Here is a 17,780-nt window from a genome sequence, read left to right on the forward strand (position 1 = left end):
TTGCAGTGACTTCTCTTGTGGAGCACAGACTCTAGGCACCTGGGCCTCAGTAATTGCAGTTTGCAGGCTCAGTAGTTGTAGTTCGTGGGCTTAGTTGCTCCAAGGCATGTGGAATCTTCCTGGACCAGGGATCGAACCCGTGTCCCCTGCATTAGCAGGCAGGTTCTTATCCACTGCACTACTATGGAAGTCTGTCAAAGAATATTGACTATCTGGCTAGACCAGGGATCAGAAAACCATAACCTACAGATCAAATCCAGCACACCACCTATATTTGTACAGCCATTTCATCACACATTAAACTTACATGAAATTCAAATTTTGATGTGTATAAATAAAGTTTTATTGGTACACATGCATGCTCATTCATTTATATATCATCTATGGCCACTTTCACAAAGCAACACAGAGTTGAATTGTTGTAATAGAGAATGTGTCTCATCTTACACACTGCTGCTTTGTGCCTTGCAAATCACAATGATGCTGTGTTTCAAGTTGGCAGTGTTTCAAGTACCACACATGTAACACCATGACTTTTTTTTATTACCAGTGCATACCTATAAGTCAAAACCAGAAAACAGAGAAAAAGGACTTCATATGCTTATAAGGCACAGTGGTGTGTGGACTATTTTGTTACCATGCAGTAAGTATAGTTTTACTGAAAGAATATAATATATGTCAATATTATCAGACTACATTCATCACAATATTCCCAACCGACAGGAAAGCAACAGTGAGAACAATTAGAGAATTTAAAGTGGAATATTTCATCATAGCAGAATTTCTTCAGAAAAATATAAAAATGAATATGAAGCTGCAACCAAAGTAATTTTCTGAGTGGCTCATTTCTTAGCCAAATAAGGAAAGCTGTTTAATTTAACTGTATTTGATGGCAATACCCAAAGTAATGTATCCAGAGGGGAAAAAATTAAGACTATTAAACTTTCAGCTAGAACAGTTGCTTGCAGAGTTGAAGACATTGAGAGCAGTGTCAATAATCAATTTAAAAACAAAGCAATTACTGAGTGGTTTTCCTTCACTCTTTATGAGTTAACAGGTAATACTGATACTACCTAGTTGTTCATTTGAAGAGTCAAGGCCTTGTTTGAAATAACTGAAGAATTAACTTCTGTGACTAGTCTGCATGGAACAATTACAAGGGAAAATATTTTCAAAGAAGCTGAAAACAAACTGATGCTATATAACATGAAGAGGAACCTGCTAAGATGTGTTACAAGTGATAGTAGTAAAAATATGTGTAAAGTAGAAAAATGCTTATTTGAACAAACAACAAAGCTTATGAAAATGTAAGGTGTTTAAACCCTGTGGCTATTTATTGTATTATTCATCAGAAATTACTTTGTGGTAATATTTGAGCTTATTATGTGTTATTGAACCAGTAGTAGCAATGGTAACTTCATTCATTCTTATGGCTTTAACCATCATCAGTTCTGTGAATTTTTATCAGAAGTAGAAACTGAATATCCTGACTTCTTCTACCACACAGCAGTTCTTACTGTTTGATTGTGATTCTTTTCAACTCAAGAGCAAAACTGAGAATTATTGAATAAGAAGAACAGCCTTTAGCCTCTATAATCAAGCTATGAATGGCTTTGGAAATTAGCATTTGTGGGAGACTTGATAATATATCTTAATGAATTTCACCAATTACAAGGTAAAACACACTTATACATGAAACTTACACTTTAGTACAATCATTTTGATGATGAGTAGCGTTGTGTGAATTCCAAGTAATGTCAAGCTACTTTATACATTTCCATGCTATCAAAAGTTAAAATAAGAAACATATTATCCATTCCTATAGAAATTTGCAGTAGATATATTTTCCAAGCTCAAACTGCAGTTCCAAGCAGCATTTTTTAGACCTCAATGCAAATGCAAAGGAAATTTCTATATTTAAAAATTAATTTAACTGTGCACTTGAGGAGTTTCTACCTAACAATCAGTTAAAAGTGATTAATCTGCAATGTAATAACATACTAAAATACAAATATCAAGAGAAGAATCTAATAGAATTCTTTCTAAATGCCTTCTATGCAATGAACATACTCAAAATCATATGCTCATGGATTGATGTCATTGTTTGGCAGTGCATTTTTTTTTCCAGAACATGGAAAGACATTTTCAAAAATGAAATACATAAAATCACATTACAGATCAGCATTAACAGATGAACATTTGCAAACTAATCTGATGATAGGGAATACTAATTTTGAACCCTAATTAAGCAAAATGTATTCTAAAAACAAAGACTCCTATTCTTCTAATTAGTAGACATGTATTGCCAAAAACTGCACTCAGTTATTACTATTACGTTTTAAACATCATTGATAAAATATTTGTCGAAATTTGTTTCCTCTTGTTATATTAGTACCTACATAATATCTTTAATTTTGCCCCTTGAACTGCAAAATTTACAATATTTACTACCTAGTCCCACATAAAAAAGTTTGCTAACCCCTGACCTATCTGCATGGTTCCATGCACACATTCAATTCAAAATGACACATTGCCCTTTGCCCCCAAATATATACTGGCCTAACTTCTCCAAACATTCCCTCGAATCTAGAAAAAGAGACAAGATTTCACAATACCAAAGACTGACAGGTAACCTAAGGCTTGGATCTGGGTGAAACTGATGTTAATTATGAGGCAGATTGGCCCTGAATGGCTGGATTAAGAAAATCCCACTCATGAATTACCCTGGCTTCATTTCCTCAAACACACTGAAAAAGGTAGTAAGCCACTTATTTAAGGCCCACACTCTATCCCCTGATGACCCACCATCTGCCTCCCAACTTAGAGTTGGTGTCTAAATCAACATGAGATGTCAATTTCTCAACCTTTCAAGTGTGCTCACCAGAAAACTGATCCTCACCCCCACCTCCACTCTATATCCTCTAGACCCCTCTATTTCCTATTTATTTAGGCAGATCGACAAAACAAGCAGGCAGGAAAACAGCAGGGAGATTGGGAGGAAAAGGGAGGAGACTTACATTTAAGAAAGTGCAGTTCCCATAACCATGGGCAGCTTCATGAGTGTGCAACCTATACAGCTGCACAGGGCCCTGTGATGATAAGAAGGGCCTTGTACTTGTACTTGTTTAATGCTCTGTGGTCACTGCATTGAAATTATTAATTTTTGAACAAGGAGCCCAACATTTTCATTTTGCATGTAACTTTCCTAAAGGTTATGTAGCCTGTCCTGCTCAAAACTTTAAGGAAAGGCCAGCATCTTAAAGGTTCCCAAGAGAAGTCTGTGCTGGAAAGTGTATTGTGCTGTGTATCGCATTAGTAAAGAAGAGATACAAAAGGTAAAGTCAGACTGCGTGCCCTCTAGCTACAGACTTGAGATGGAGATCCTGCCACCGCTTCCATAGACAAATGGTAGGTTCCAAGGTAAACATCTCAATCACTTGTAGATGGATATTGAGCCCACAGAAAGCCTTGTCTTATTTGAAGATAAGGAGAATAATCAACCCAGAGCTAGAGGAAGTACACAGCATCTAGAAAAAAAAGGACAAAGTGAGAACTCTTCCTCACCAGGATGATCCAGGAGAAAATTTTAGAAACCTGTTAACATCCTTAAAGTTTCTGCAAAATAGAAACAAAAGAATGAAGAGGTGGGACTGATATGAAAATCTAACAAGATAAAATGAAAAATGAAACGAATAGGGTAAGGAAAATGAGCAACTACTCTAAGACAAGCAGGAACAAAATTAAAGTACACACAGGAGACAGTAACAAGGAAAATTCATCCAAGAGAAGACAGAAATTGGTGTCAAGAACAAAGCTGGTGCTAAGTTATAGAATGGAGTGGAAAAAGAGATGAAAACAGTGAAAGAACAAAGATAGCTGTGGAGAAAGAATGGAGAAAATGGAGAAGAACTTATGGATAATTTGAGTTCTTAAAAGAGAAAAAAAGGCAAATGGAAGAGACATAATAAAAAATAAAAGCAGAAATTTTCTCTGTTAAAGCACAATGTATGTTGATTGAAAGAGCCTGCTATATTCCAAGCAAAGTCAGTAAAACAGGACTCACCATTGGACACATCATGGCAAATGTTTTAAGCTACAATATTAAAGTATCTATAATTGTTCAAGCAAAAAAATGAGATCATATTGCCCAGATAGAAACAAATGTCAGTCTATCTGACTTCTCATATCTAGAGTAATATTCATCTGAGTTGCTTTTCAGGTGTAAAGATGTCAGAAAAACACTCTCTGCTAGCTGTGTGTGTGTGTGTACATGCACTCAATCACTCAGTCGTGTCTGTGGTCCCCATGGACTGTAGCCTTCCAGGCTCCTCTGTCCATGGGATTTTCCAGGCAAGAATACTGGAGTGAGTTTCCATGCCCTCCTCCAGGGGAGCTTCCCAACCCAGGTATCAAACCTATGTCTCCTGCATTAGCAGGAATGGCACCACCTGGGAAGCTGCTTCTCTGCCATCTAAGGGATCATAAAATAGATCACCTTCTTGAAAAAATAGGTTTACAGTATTTTTCAACCAACAAAGAGATGAAATTAAAAAAATAAAATAAAAAGCTCAGACTTCCCTGGTGGTGCAGCAGTTAAGAATCTGCCTGCCAGCATAGAAGGAACCTACCTTAACATAGTAAAGGCCATACATGATAAGCCTACAGCAAACATTGTTCTCAATGGTGAAAAACTGAAAGCATTCCCCCTAAGATCAGGAACAAGACAAGGGTGTCCACTTTCACCACTATTATTCAACATAGTTCTGGAAGTCCTAGCTACAGCAATCAGAGAAGAAAAGGAAATAAAAGGAATCCAGATTGGAAAAGAAGAAGTAAAGCTCTCACTGTTTGCAGGTGACATGATACTGTACATAGAAAACCCTAAAGATAATATCAGGAAATTAGTAGAGCTAATCAGTGAATTTAGCAAAGTTGCAAGATACAAAATCATTACACAGAAATCACTTGCATGTCTATATACTAACAATGAAAAATCAGAGCAATTAAGGAATCAATCCCATTCACCACTGCAACAAAAAGAATTAAATAGGAATAAACTTACCTAAGGAGACAAAAAACTGTACACAGAAAATTATATGATACTAATGAAAGAAATCAAAGACGACAGAAACAGATGGAGAGATATTCCATGTTCCTGGGTAGGAAGAATCAATATTGTGAAAATGACTATACTACCAAATGTAATCTACAGGTTCAGTGTGATCCCTATCAAATTACCAATGGCATTTTTCACAGAACTAGAACAAAAAAATTTCACAATTCATATGGAAACACAAAAGACCCTGAATAGCCAAAGCAGTCTTGAGAAAGAAGAATGGAGCTGGAGGAATCAACCTTCCTGACTTCAGATTATACTGCAAAGCTACAGTCATCAAGACAGTATGGTACTGGCATAAAAACAGAAACATAGACCAATGGAACAAGATAGAAAGCCCAGAAATAAACCCTTATTTTTGACAAAGGAGGCAAGAATATACAGTGGGGCAAAGACAGCCTCTTCAATAAATGGTGCTGGGAAAATAAGACAGCTACATGTAAAAGAATGAAATTAGAACACTTCCTAACACCATACACAAAGATAAACTCAAAATGGATTAAAGACCTAAATATAAGACCAGAAACTATAAAACTCTTACAGGAAAACATAGGCAGAACACTCGATGACATAAATCAAAGCAAGACCCTCTATGACCCACCTCCTAGAGTAACAGAAATAAAAACAAAACTAAACAGATGGGACCTGATTAAACTTAAAAGCTTTTACACAGCAAAGGAAACTATAAGCAAGGTGAAAAGACAACCCTCAGGATGGGTGAAAATAATAGCAAATGAAACAACTGACAAAGGATTAATTTCCAAAATATACAAGCAGCTCATACAACTCAATACCAAAAAAACAAACAACCCAAACAAAAAGTGGGGAAAAGACCTAAACAGACATTTCTCCAAAGAAGACATACAGATGGCTAACAAACACATGAAAAGATGCTCAACATTGCTCATATTAGAGAAATGCAAATCAAAACTACAGTGAGATATCACCTCACACCGGTCAGAATGGCCATCATCAAAAAGTCTACAAACAATAAATGCTGGAGAGGATGTGGAGAAAAGGGAACGCTCTTGCACTGTTGGTGGGAATATAAATTGACACAGCCACTATAGAAGATGGTATGGAGATTCCTTAAAAAAACAGGAATAAAATCACCATATGACCCAACAATCCCACTCCTAGGCATATACCCTGAGGAAACTAAAATTTAAAAAGACACATGTATCCCATTGTTCATTGTTCATTGTAGCACTATTTGCAATAGCCAGAACATGGAAGCAACCTAGATGTCCATAGACGAATGAACAGATAAAGACATTGTGGTACATATACACAATGGAATATTACTCAACCATGAAAAGGAACACATTTCAGTCAGTTCTAATGAGGTGGATGAACCTACAATCTATTATACAGAATGAAGTAAGTCAGAAAAAGATAAATTATCATATTCTAACGCATATATGGAATCTAGAAAAATGGTACTGAAGAATTTATTTACAGGGTAGCAATGGAGAAACAGACATAGAGAATAGACTTATGGACATGGGGAGAGGGGAGGAGAGGGTGAGATGTATGGAAAGAGTAACATGGAAATTTACATTACCATATGTAAAATAGATAGCCAACGGGAATTTGCTGTATGGCTCAGGAAACTCAAACAGGGGCTCTGTGTCAGCCTGGAGGGGTGGGATGGGGAGGGAGATGGGAGGGAGGTTCAAAAGGAGGGAATATGTGTATACCTATGGCTGATGCATGTTGAGGTTTGACAGAAAACAGTAAAATTCTGTAAAGCAATTATCCTTCAGTAAAAAAATAAATTAATTTTAAAAATATATACCTGAAGAGCCAAGGAAATGCACAGGCATGAGGGATGCATCTAGGTGAGGTGTCAAAATTCTGTAGATTGATTTAAGAATGAGGGCCTGATAGAGTTCACATCCAGGGAAGTGGACTACGGGACCAGGGTTGCCTTATGAGTTTGCAGGCTTTGGGCACGTTTGCCTTTGTGTGAAAAAAATCTTAAATATTGTGATTTTACTACTGCATTGGAATAAAGATGAATATAATCCAAAAAAATGGAATCTGCCTGCCAATGCAGGAGACATGAGTCTGATCTCTGGTCTGGGAAGATTCCGCATTCCTTGGGGGCAATTAAGTCCTTGGGCCACAACTATTGAAGCCCACACGCACTGGAGCCCATGCTCCACACCACGAGAAGCCACTGTAATGAGAAGTCTGTGAGGCACAACCAGAGGGCAGCCCCTTGCAGCAATGAAGACCCAGTGCAACCAAAAATAAATTAATAAATAAATATTTTTTTTAAAAAACACTCAAGAATGGGGAAGTCATGGAAGGGAGTCTTGTCAAGCCAAAATAGAAGTGCATCCAAATAACTGCATCATATAAATCTCACTATGTTTTCTCAGATTGTGTTCTGAATTTTTTAAATAAGAAAAATCTATGTGAATCTTAAAACCTGTATTAACATTTTCATGAGTTAGATTGTAGAAGGAGGTAAAGATCAAATGTGTTAAATTTTGTATCTCAAAAGCATGCTTCAAAACATGCTGTTTCACTCTGGACCCAGCAATTAGATAAAAATAAGTTTAGAAAAGCTTTTGAAAAACTTAAACATCCATGCCATATAATATATATACTATATCAACTCAGCAAATAGAAAGGTATAGTAAAAAGTACAAGTTTCCCCTTCCTCCAGGTAACTGCTTTCAACTAATAGAATAAAAGGCTTTCTAAAACAATGGAGAAGATAAAAACAAAACTGAAAATAAAGAAAATGGCACAGAAATGTTAATAAATGTCACAGAACAAAATGGCATAAAATGAAAGTTTTCAGGATTTTAAAATGTAAACCCTCTATTAAAAGACTTGTTGAGTAGAAGAAATTTAAGTATAATCTAGTTACAAAAGACATAGTATTTTAAAAATGACATAGTCGTAAAACAATTATATGCCAATAAAGATTTTTTTTAATTTAAACAAAATGTAAATAAATAATAATTAAAAATTTTAAAATGACATAGTTTGCTACAAAGTAAAAAATAGACAAAGATATATTCAATAAATACAGACCAAAAATAAATGAGAGGGAAAGGAATTGGCAATATTATTGAATCAAGATAAAAAGCATTAATGAGGCAAAGAGAGCTTTATATTGGTAAAAGGGTATAAATAGAATTCTCATTGTCTTGACGTTCAATGCCAGATTATCATAGTATCAAAATATATAATCAAAATTGTATTAGTCAAGGTTCTCCAGACAAACAAAACAGAGAGAGATTTATTTGAAGGAATTTGCTCATGTTATCATGGGGACTGACAAGTCCAAAGTCTGTATGTCTGTAGGGGAGGGCCAACAGGCTAGAAACTCAGATAAGAGTTGATGCTGCAGGCTTGACTCCAAGATCTACAGGGCAGGCCAGCAGCCTGAAAACTCAGGCAGAGTTTCTGTGTTGCAGTCTTGTGACAAAATTGCTGCTTCTTTGGGAAACCTCAGCCTTTGCTCTTAAGGCCTTCAACTGATTGGATGTGGCCCACCCACATAATGGAGGTAATTTGCTTTAGTCAAAGTCAGCTGACTACTAACATTAATTCATCCACAAATACCTTATAGCAATATCTAGACTAGTGTTTGACCAGACAGATGTGCACCATAGCCTGCCAAGTTAATGTGTAAAATTAACCATCCAATATCGGGAGAAATTGACATACAGACAATAGCAGTATAAGACTAACATACCTCTTAGTTATTGGACATATCAAGCAGACCAAAAATTAAATGTAAATATAAGGATTATGCATACTACTAACAAAGTATATAATATACTATGAGTTATAGATAATCCATATATGAATATAACATATACTTTTTATATTATAAATTCTATAAATAGATAGAATAGTGGTAGCAATCTGAAAAAAATGTAATGTTGGATCCATGTCTCACACTTTGTACTAGAATATATCCCACAGAGATAAATATTTACATGTTACTTGGAGAGCCATGATAGACTTTTTAATGTAATTTTGAAGTTTGGAAAGCCTTTCAGGGAGTGACACAGAACCCGAGTCATACAAATAAATAAATAAATTTGAATTAAAAAGTTATCTCTGCCTGGCAAATCCATTCTTTTTTAATTGAGTTCTTTTATTTTAATTTGAGTCCTTACTGAGCTGTAAGCATTGTTCTGTATTCCCATTTGGCCTATGGGATCTTAGTTCCCTAACCAGGGATTGAACCTGGCACCCTCAGCAGTTAAAGCACCACTGGACCACCAGGGAATGCTTAGGCAAATCCATTCTGTAAGTCACTCAGTTGTGTCTGACTCTTTGTGACCCCAAGGACTGTAGCATACCAGGCTCCTCTGTCCATAGAATTCTCCAGGCAAAAATACTGGAGTGGGTTGCCACGCCCTTCTCCAGGGGATCTTCCCGACCCAGGGATAGAACACGGCTTTCTCACATTGCAGGCAGACTCTTTACCGACTGAGCCAACAGGGAAGCCCTTCTAAGTAAAGTCAAAAGACAAGTGAAAAACTGGAGATAATATTTGAAATTCTTATCACAGATGCTTTAATTTCTCTGAGTTCTTACAAATCAATAAGAAAAGACTAACAATGTAATAAAATACTGATACTAGTAGCATGGCTCAGACAGTAAAGAATTTGCCTGCAATGCAGGTGACCTGGGTTTGATCTCTGGGTTGGGAAGATCCCCTGGAGGAGGAAATGGCTACCCACTCCAGTGTTCTTGCCCGGAGAATCCCATGGACAGAGGAGCTGTAGAAGGATACAGGAAAAACTTATGACATTAAGTGCCTTTGGGAAACAGAACTAGTTGGTTAGAGGACAGGGATGAGACTTTTCACTCTATATGCCCTTAGGTACCATTTGAATGCTGAACCACAAGTATGTTACCTATTTAAACATTAAAATTTTTAAATGATAAAAACATGTATTAGAATTCTACCCATAAATAATACACTCACTATTCATAAGACAGCTAATAAGAAAATCTCAGTGCTCTAAAAACAAAAATTATACAGGCCATCTTCTGTGACCACCATGCAATAAAGCTGGATATGAATGCAAACTCTCACTGTCCCCAGCACAGACATGCCTAAACTTGGAGCCTCAAGGGTTCAATCAAATTTATCACATATGCCTTCTAACTTGGTCAAGTTCCATGCTCATTTTTTATTCCTTCATCATAGAGGCTATTGAAGAAAGAAGTCAACTGTGAGTCCAAATTCTAACACTGTCAAGCCCTATTTCAGAAAGTCTTATTAAATACACTTTCTGAACACAGATACCTGACTGAGACCTTGATACATCTCTCCAAATGAAGAGGACCTGGCAGGGAATCTGGCCCAAGCACCAAAAGGTTACCCTAAAATTCATGTTTCCACTGCCTTCTTTCCCCTTAACTAGGCATTTCTCAAAAGGTGATCAAGAGGTCACTTCTCCAAATGCCTCAATCTCGTGAACAGGGAAATAGTGAAGGTGTACCAGAAGGAGACACAGAGGTAGCTGAAGATGGACTGTCAAGGACCCATAGGTAAACATAACCCTCTTATTGTATATCTTTACTTCTTTACCTCAATAGCATAGTCAGAACGGATAGTCATCTGATGTCATAGATGTCTCTTTGGTAATGTGACAGATATGATGGTAAATGCTGTAGCAAGCAAAAACTGTTAAAAATTTGAATGGTAAAGAGTCGAATGAGGGTGTGTTAGTATGTGTGTCTCAGTTGCTCAGTTGTGTCCAACTCTTTGTGACCCCATAGACTATAGCCCCATAGACTACTGGGCTCCTCTGTCCTTGGGATTCTCCAGGCAAGAATACAAGAGTGGGTTGCCATTCCCTTCTCCTGCGGATTTCCCCAACCCAGGGATCAAACCCTAGTCTTCTGTATTGCAGGCAGATTCTTCACCATCTGAGCTACCAGGGAAGCCCGTATGTTAGTATACTAAATTACAATTTTCTAATAGCATGAGAAGTTGGAATTAAGATACACAAATTCCAGTAATAAGATCAATACTTTACTGATCACATTCTGTGTAGATGATCTTTTATTTAAACGTTTATATGTTTAGAAACACATACAATGTGTTCTATTTTTGCTTTTCAGTCCTCTAATACCTGGTTAAGCTGTTCTTTTTTTTAATTGGAGGAAAATTGTTTTACAATATTGTGTTGGTTTCTGCTGTACATCAGTGTGACTCAGCTATAAGTGAAGTCGCTCAGTTGTATCCGACTCTTTGCGACCCCGTGGACTGTAGCCAACCAGGCTCCTCTGTCCATGGGATTCTCCAGGCAAGAATATTGGAGTGGGTTGCCATTTCCTATTCCCTTCCTTCTTGAGCCTTCCTCCCACTTTCCCATCCCACCCCTAAACAGTTCTTTATATTAGATTTTCTCTGATGAAATAACTATTATGGTTTCTGTTCTCCTGATTCAACCTTGACCAATACCCAAGGAAACAGCAATTCCAATTAAAACTACCATAACTATTAAAATGATCCCTTCAGAAGAGAAAAAGAAAGAATCTAACAATAACAACAGCAAAAAGCCTCTGAAGAACAGTCACTGTGGGGTTGAGGTGGAGGGGGGAATGTCATTGCTCTATCAAATGTTACAGCCTCTTATGAAGCTGCACCAATTTTAAGGAATGTGATACTGGCACAGGAAGAGATAGACAATGTAACAAACCAGAAGGAACAAAAGCAGACACAAATATTTATGGTCGTTTTGATAGCTTAAGGTGAATGATGTAGGATTTGTGATCTCCGAAGATTTAGCTTCAGGATCAGGAACCAGGCTTGATTACTCAAGAGCTTTTGTGTAGCAGAGTTTTATTAAAGTATGAAAAGGGACAGAGAAAGCTTCTGACACAGACATCAGAAGGGGGACGGAGAGTGCCCCAATCCCTAGTCCTAGCAAGGGAATTACATACTTTTTAATTGGTTATTACCATAAATCAAAAGAATGTCTCAAGGTTGTAAAGATCTTACTAGACCCACTCCCATAATATACATTTTAAGATAACAGGCTTAGTCAGAAGGTTTTCAGGAAGGAGAAACATGTCCTCAAGCAGGATACATTATTGTTATATAATGCTTACTAAGGAATGTAGAAAAAAATGTTTGTCCTTTCCTCCTCTTTGAGAGCCCCAGACCCCTTTTTCCTCCTCGGGGACCCTGGACTTCTTATCAACCTGCCTAGGAATTGACTCTCTCAGTTTTGCAACATCTCAATCTACTTACCTTAGTCTCAAAAGAAACGCAGGAAAAGAGAACCCCACCTGCCTGTCATCTCTTGACTCCTGAGCTGTGTGCTGCTTTGGGCAAAGTCTTTAACCCCTTAGAACCTCAGATTTCTCATTTGTAGGATGTAGATAATAATTACCATGAAGGGCTGTTGAAAAGACTTGAGATATTGTCATAAAGTGCCCAGTACTGTGCATGGCATATAATAGCTTCCTAATAAACAGTTGTTATTATTTTCTTTCACTATAACTCACAGTCTACTTTTACACAGTCACAGTTTTTTTCCAAGTGACATGATCCTTTTCTTCTCTGTGTGTGTCTCTCTGTGTTAGAGCACTTTATGCATACTCCCCCCCAAACTAGAGACAACCTTGCTGAATTGTATCCTGAAGACTGAATTGCATCCTGAAGACTGAATTGTATCCTCCCCCTAAAATACATTGAAATCCTAAACTAGCCCCCCCAAACCCGAGAATGTGACCTGATTTGGAAATAATGTTGTTGCAGTCGTACTGGAGTAGAATGAGCCCCAATATGACTAATGTCCTATAAGAAGAGGGAAATTTGGACACAGGTATGCCCAGAGGGAAGACAGACACATAGCCATGTGATCACAGAAGCAGATACTGGAGTGATGCATCTACAAGTCAAGGAATGTTAAGGGTCACTGGCAACAACCAGAAGCTAGGAAGAGACAAGGAAGAAATCTCTCCACCTCCCATCCTGCACCCCCGACAGGTCTCAGAGGTATCATGGCCCTGAAGAGACTTTCATTTAGAACTCTGGCTTCCAGAACTGTGAGAAAATTAATTTCTGTGGTTTTAAGCCACCTAGTTATCAGTATTTTGTTACAGCAGCCCTTAGGAAAGTAATACAAACCTAAATATTCTTCGCAGGTGAATGCAAAACAAACTGTGATACATCCATACAATGGACTACAACATGGGTAAATCTCAAAGATTGAGAGAAGCCAGTCAATGGAGGGAGGGGTGGTGTCAATGGAGGTTGTATCCTGTATGATTCCATTTATGTGAAATTCTCTTAAAAGCAAGTCAGTAGGATGGAGAACCAATCAGTGTTTGTCAGAGGCTGAGTGGGGCCAGAGTTTGACTACAAGGGAGACGTGAGGAAAATTTCTAGAATCATGGAACTGCTCTGTGTCCTGATTGTGACAGAGGTTATTAAAAAATATGCATTGTTAACACTGATAGAACTGTATGTTCAAAGAGAGTTAATTTCACAGTGTGTTAGTGAAAGTGTTAGTCGCTCAGTCGTGTCCAACTCTGTACGACCCCTTGGACTGTAGACTCCCAGGTTCCTCTGTTCATGGAATTCTCCAGGCAAGAATATTGGAGTGGGTTGTCATTCCCTTCTCCAGGACACCTTCCTGACCCAGGGATCAAACCCAGGTCTCCGAAATTGCAGGAGGATTTTTTTTTTTACCATCTGAGCCACCATGGAAGCCATGGTGTGTTAAATTAGGTATTAAAAAAAAATGAAAATGGGCCTTCCCTGGTGGTCCAGTGGCTATGACTCCAAGCTCCCAATGCAGGGGGCCCAGGGTTGATCCCTCATCAGGGAACTAGATCCCACATGCTACAACTAAGAGTTCTTATGCTGCAACTAAGACTCGGCACAGCCAAATTAATAAATAAATACATTTTTTAAAAAATGAAAACACACATACACTCAAACAAATTGCTTTTCAAAATACTTGAAAAGAGATTTTTCTTCTGGGTTTCTGCCACAAAGGCTGCTTTGGGGGAGTTCTGCCACACTAATCCTGGTCTTCTGGGAGCCAGTCTTTCCATCTGTAGAAGGAGAGGATCTAACTAGAGAAGGGGTTTTCATAGCAACCCCCCTCCACTCCCCCAAATTGCATCCCTGGGCACTCCTTTTGTGGAAGTGGGAGTGAGGTTTGGTTTGGAGAGAAACGGCATTTGGACTCCATGTGGTATGAACCCACAGGTCTGCATCCACCAGAGTAGTTGTGCTTTCTGACTCATATATATTTTTATGTAGAGTAATTCAGGATTAGAATAGCTGCTCCCAAGCCAGAGTCAGATACCTAGGGAATTTAAACAATCCTAGATTTCAGGGCCTACTTCTGGGGCCCACTCAATTGTCCCTTTGGCAAGTGTCCCCACAGATCCTAGTTGATCCCAGGGTTCTGGCTCTAGTGGTCAGTGATTCTAAATAAGGCCTTTGGGTGGGGAACAGGGGGCCCTGGAATGGTGCCTCTTGCTTTCACACGAATTAAATACAGTGATACAATGGGAATGCTGAAAGGGTTCTGAAACTAGGCCTCCTGTGAGATAGGGTCTGAAAGAAACTTACCCCATTTGTTTTAAAGGCAAGATAACTTTTAGAAAGAGTACTCTGTAGACAAAATGGGGCCATACACAGATGGGGGAAAGGCCCTTATGAGGATGGGTGTGCTGACCTCCAACTGGCAGGGCCAACAAGTAACCTTAATAACAAGAGCAGCCTTTTCCTCTAAGCAGGAAACCATCTGCTTGCTAGGTCTCACGCTAAGGAATCTAATCCTCACAACAACCCTGGGAGAGACAGGCTGTCACTGCTTTGATAGGTGAGGAAATGGAGGCTCTGAGAGGCCCCAGTCACATGGGGTGGGGTGACACAGTCGAGTCCTGGCCAGCAACTCCAACCTCTACACAACAGCCCATGAGAGCAACGGAGGCCTGGTGTCAGATGGACTCTCTCTGTTTTAGCAAGTGCCTTGGAGAAAGGGGGCTTCCCTGGTGGCTCAGAGGGTAAAGAATCTTCCTGCTAATGCAGAAGACGCAAGAGACAGGGGTTCAGTCCCTGGGTGGGGAAGATCCCCTGAAGAAGGAAATGGCAATCCACTCCAGTATTCTTTCCTGAAGAATTCCATGGACAGAGGAACCTGGCGGGCTGCAGGCCATGGGATCTCAAAAAGTTGAACACGACTGAGCTACTAACACTTTCACTTAGAGAAAGGGATTAATGTTTCTCAAAAAGGCTGATGGGGGTTGTTGAGGGCACTTTGGGACCTTGCCATATAGTAGATCACTGGAAAAAAAATATTTTTATAAGCTTTATATAGTGGCATTGGGGCTTCCCTGGGGGCTCAGTGGTAAAGAATCTCCCTGGCAATGCAAGAGACTCAGGTTCAATCCCTGGGTTGGGAAGATCCCCTGGAGAAGGAAATGGCTACACACTCAAGTATTCTTGCCTTGAGAATCCTACAGACAGAGGAGCCTGGCTGGCTATGGTACACGGGGTCGTAAAGATTTGGACACAACTGAGCGACTGAGGACATGGTGGAATTTTTTTTTTTATTATTTTATATGCAAATTGAATTTAGAAAGCCAGAGTTGGGTCACTGTGGTCGAAGGTGGGGGCAGGAGTACCCTGGGGCTCCCCCAGGACTCCCAGAGAACCCCAAGAAGGCCATTTATCCAGTAGGTTGGCACTTACTGTAAGAAGCATGTACCATGTCTGAGGCTCTGGCTTTGGGTTGGGAAGAACCAGGTGGGGTTGGGGGTGGAGGTGGGGAGGGGACACTCACCCATGGGTTGGCCATGAGTTAGCCAGGCTACGGGTTCATCTAAGCTGGACGCCAGCTTGCCCACCCTCCTCTCTGGCCAGGCCCCAGCAGTCATGCCCGGCCACTCACAGGATAAGAAGCATTGTCACCATTTTCTATTTAATGAATTTTATTCTTTAAAGATAAGCACACTAAGTTAAGAACTCCAGCCTCCTCCTTCCCCTCTTTTTGCCTGCCTATCTAAAAACGAGTTTCTAGTTTCTTTATCAATAAAAGTTTAATGTTCACCTCAGTCAAGGTTGGTGCAGGATCTGAAGCAGAAGTTAGCGGCTGGCCGGAATGACTCCCATCAGCTTCATCAAACAGATTTCTTTCTCATAGATGTCGGGAATCATCCCCAGTGAGGAACTGATCATGTGAACGGTGTTCTTGCCAAACAGCTTGAATTCATAATGGATAAGCTGCTCCCAAAAGCCGTTGTTGGGCCGGATGGTGGAGCGGCAGGACTTGGTCCACGTGTGGGCGTCCAGCAGTGACATGGAGTGGTACTTCATTAGGTAGGCGAGGCAGAACGTGGCAGAGCGGCTCACCCCGGCAGCGCAGTGCAGCAGCGTTCGGCCTTGCATCATCTCCACGCTGTGGATGTGATCTGCAATAAAGTCAAAGAAGTCGTAGAGGCGCGAATTGGGAGCATCCGCCAGCGGCACTTTTAAGTACTGGATGTCTTCGAAGAACGTGTCGGTCGCCTCCACCGACACATTGATGACCGTGGTGATGTGGTTGGTAGACAGCATGAATCTGTCCTTGGCTGCCACAGCGTTGCTGAGGTAGAGACTCTTGGTTATCTGGGAGAGGCCATGGGCCGCGGGCTGCCGGACAGCCTGAATCGGAAACGGACACAGAGGCGTTGTCATCGAGGCGGTGGCACAGCGGTCTCTGCGGTGTCCCGGGCGCGAGCTCAGGAAGCAGCAGCTCCGTGATGTCCCTGGAGAGGCTCTGGGCGACGGTATGCTGGTCACCCACCGGTCACCCTCCTTCTTCACTCCGCCCCCCGATTCCCCTTCCCCACCCCACTTCCCGTCCCTCCAGGGCGTCACAATTCCCCACGGCCCTTCCCATGGGTTCCCATGGCAATGGCAGCTTACAACAGGGAGGACTTGGCGGCAAAGCCAGATCTTCAGAGAAACCCCAGATCTCTCTTTTTATCTTTCTTCATAGTTACTTATTTTCAGAGCCGAAATTCTTATGTCTGGATGTTTTAATGTTCTGTTACCAGATATCTCTTTTATGTTTCAATTATTAGACCACTCTGTACACAGTGTCTATTTTATTAGGGTTGAAGAACAGGGCTTACCCTTGTTCTGCAAAGTAACAGTATCATATTTTACCTTGGGGCACAGCATTTGGCTCCTGCGATATGCTAATCTCTATAAAACTGCAGTGAGGTAGGGGTTTCCACTGGCCCTGGTGACCTGGCCTGATACTTCTTTGTTGATTGTAGCCATAGAATTATGCTCCTGCTCTCACACACATCAGGACTGTTTATTATAAGGGAACATTGCTGATACAGAGCCCTTTATGGTGAAGTTGGCCCATGGTGAACAGTTGTGACTAATTTAGCTATGTTGCTGTCCATTTGTGCATACGGCCCGAATGATTTATCACCTGATTCTGCTTTTTCATCTGAAACAACAGCTCAAATTATCTTGTCTACATTATCCCAAAATACCCACCTGCTTTGTAAATAGCACATCATTTTGACCACTACTGATGGTCTCTTCCCGCAATGTTAAAAATTCTGTAAGGAATCAATGCTATGTCATAACTGGGCCAAAAATAGATTTTTAAAATGCTCCCTGAGATTTGCATTTCCTCTCAGCTAA

The 17,780-nt window shown here is 39.9% G+C and overlaps 1 protein-coding gene across 1 annotated transcript; it reads right to left on the reverse strand.

Moving 5' to 3' along the window:
* Positions 1–16,043: 16,043 nt before the first annotated feature.
* DUSP21 (dual specificity phosphatase 21) lies at positions 16,044–16,932 on the reverse strand. The gene has a single exon (XM_043459523.1). The coding sequence runs from the start codon at positions 16,809–16,811 to the stop codon at positions 16,221–16,223; it is 591 nt and encodes a 196-aa protein (XP_043315458.1). The 5' UTR covers positions 16,812–16,932; the 3' UTR covers positions 16,044–16,220.
* Positions 16,933–17,780: the final 848 nt, after the last annotated feature.

Source organism: Cervus canadensis, chromosome X (assembly GCF_019320065.1).
Source record: "Cervus canadensis isolate Bull #8, Minnesota chromosome X, ASM1932006v1, whole genome shotgun sequence".
Classification (NCBI taxonomy): domain Eukaryota; kingdom Metazoa; phylum Chordata; class Mammalia; order Artiodactyla; family Cervidae; genus Cervus; species Cervus canadensis.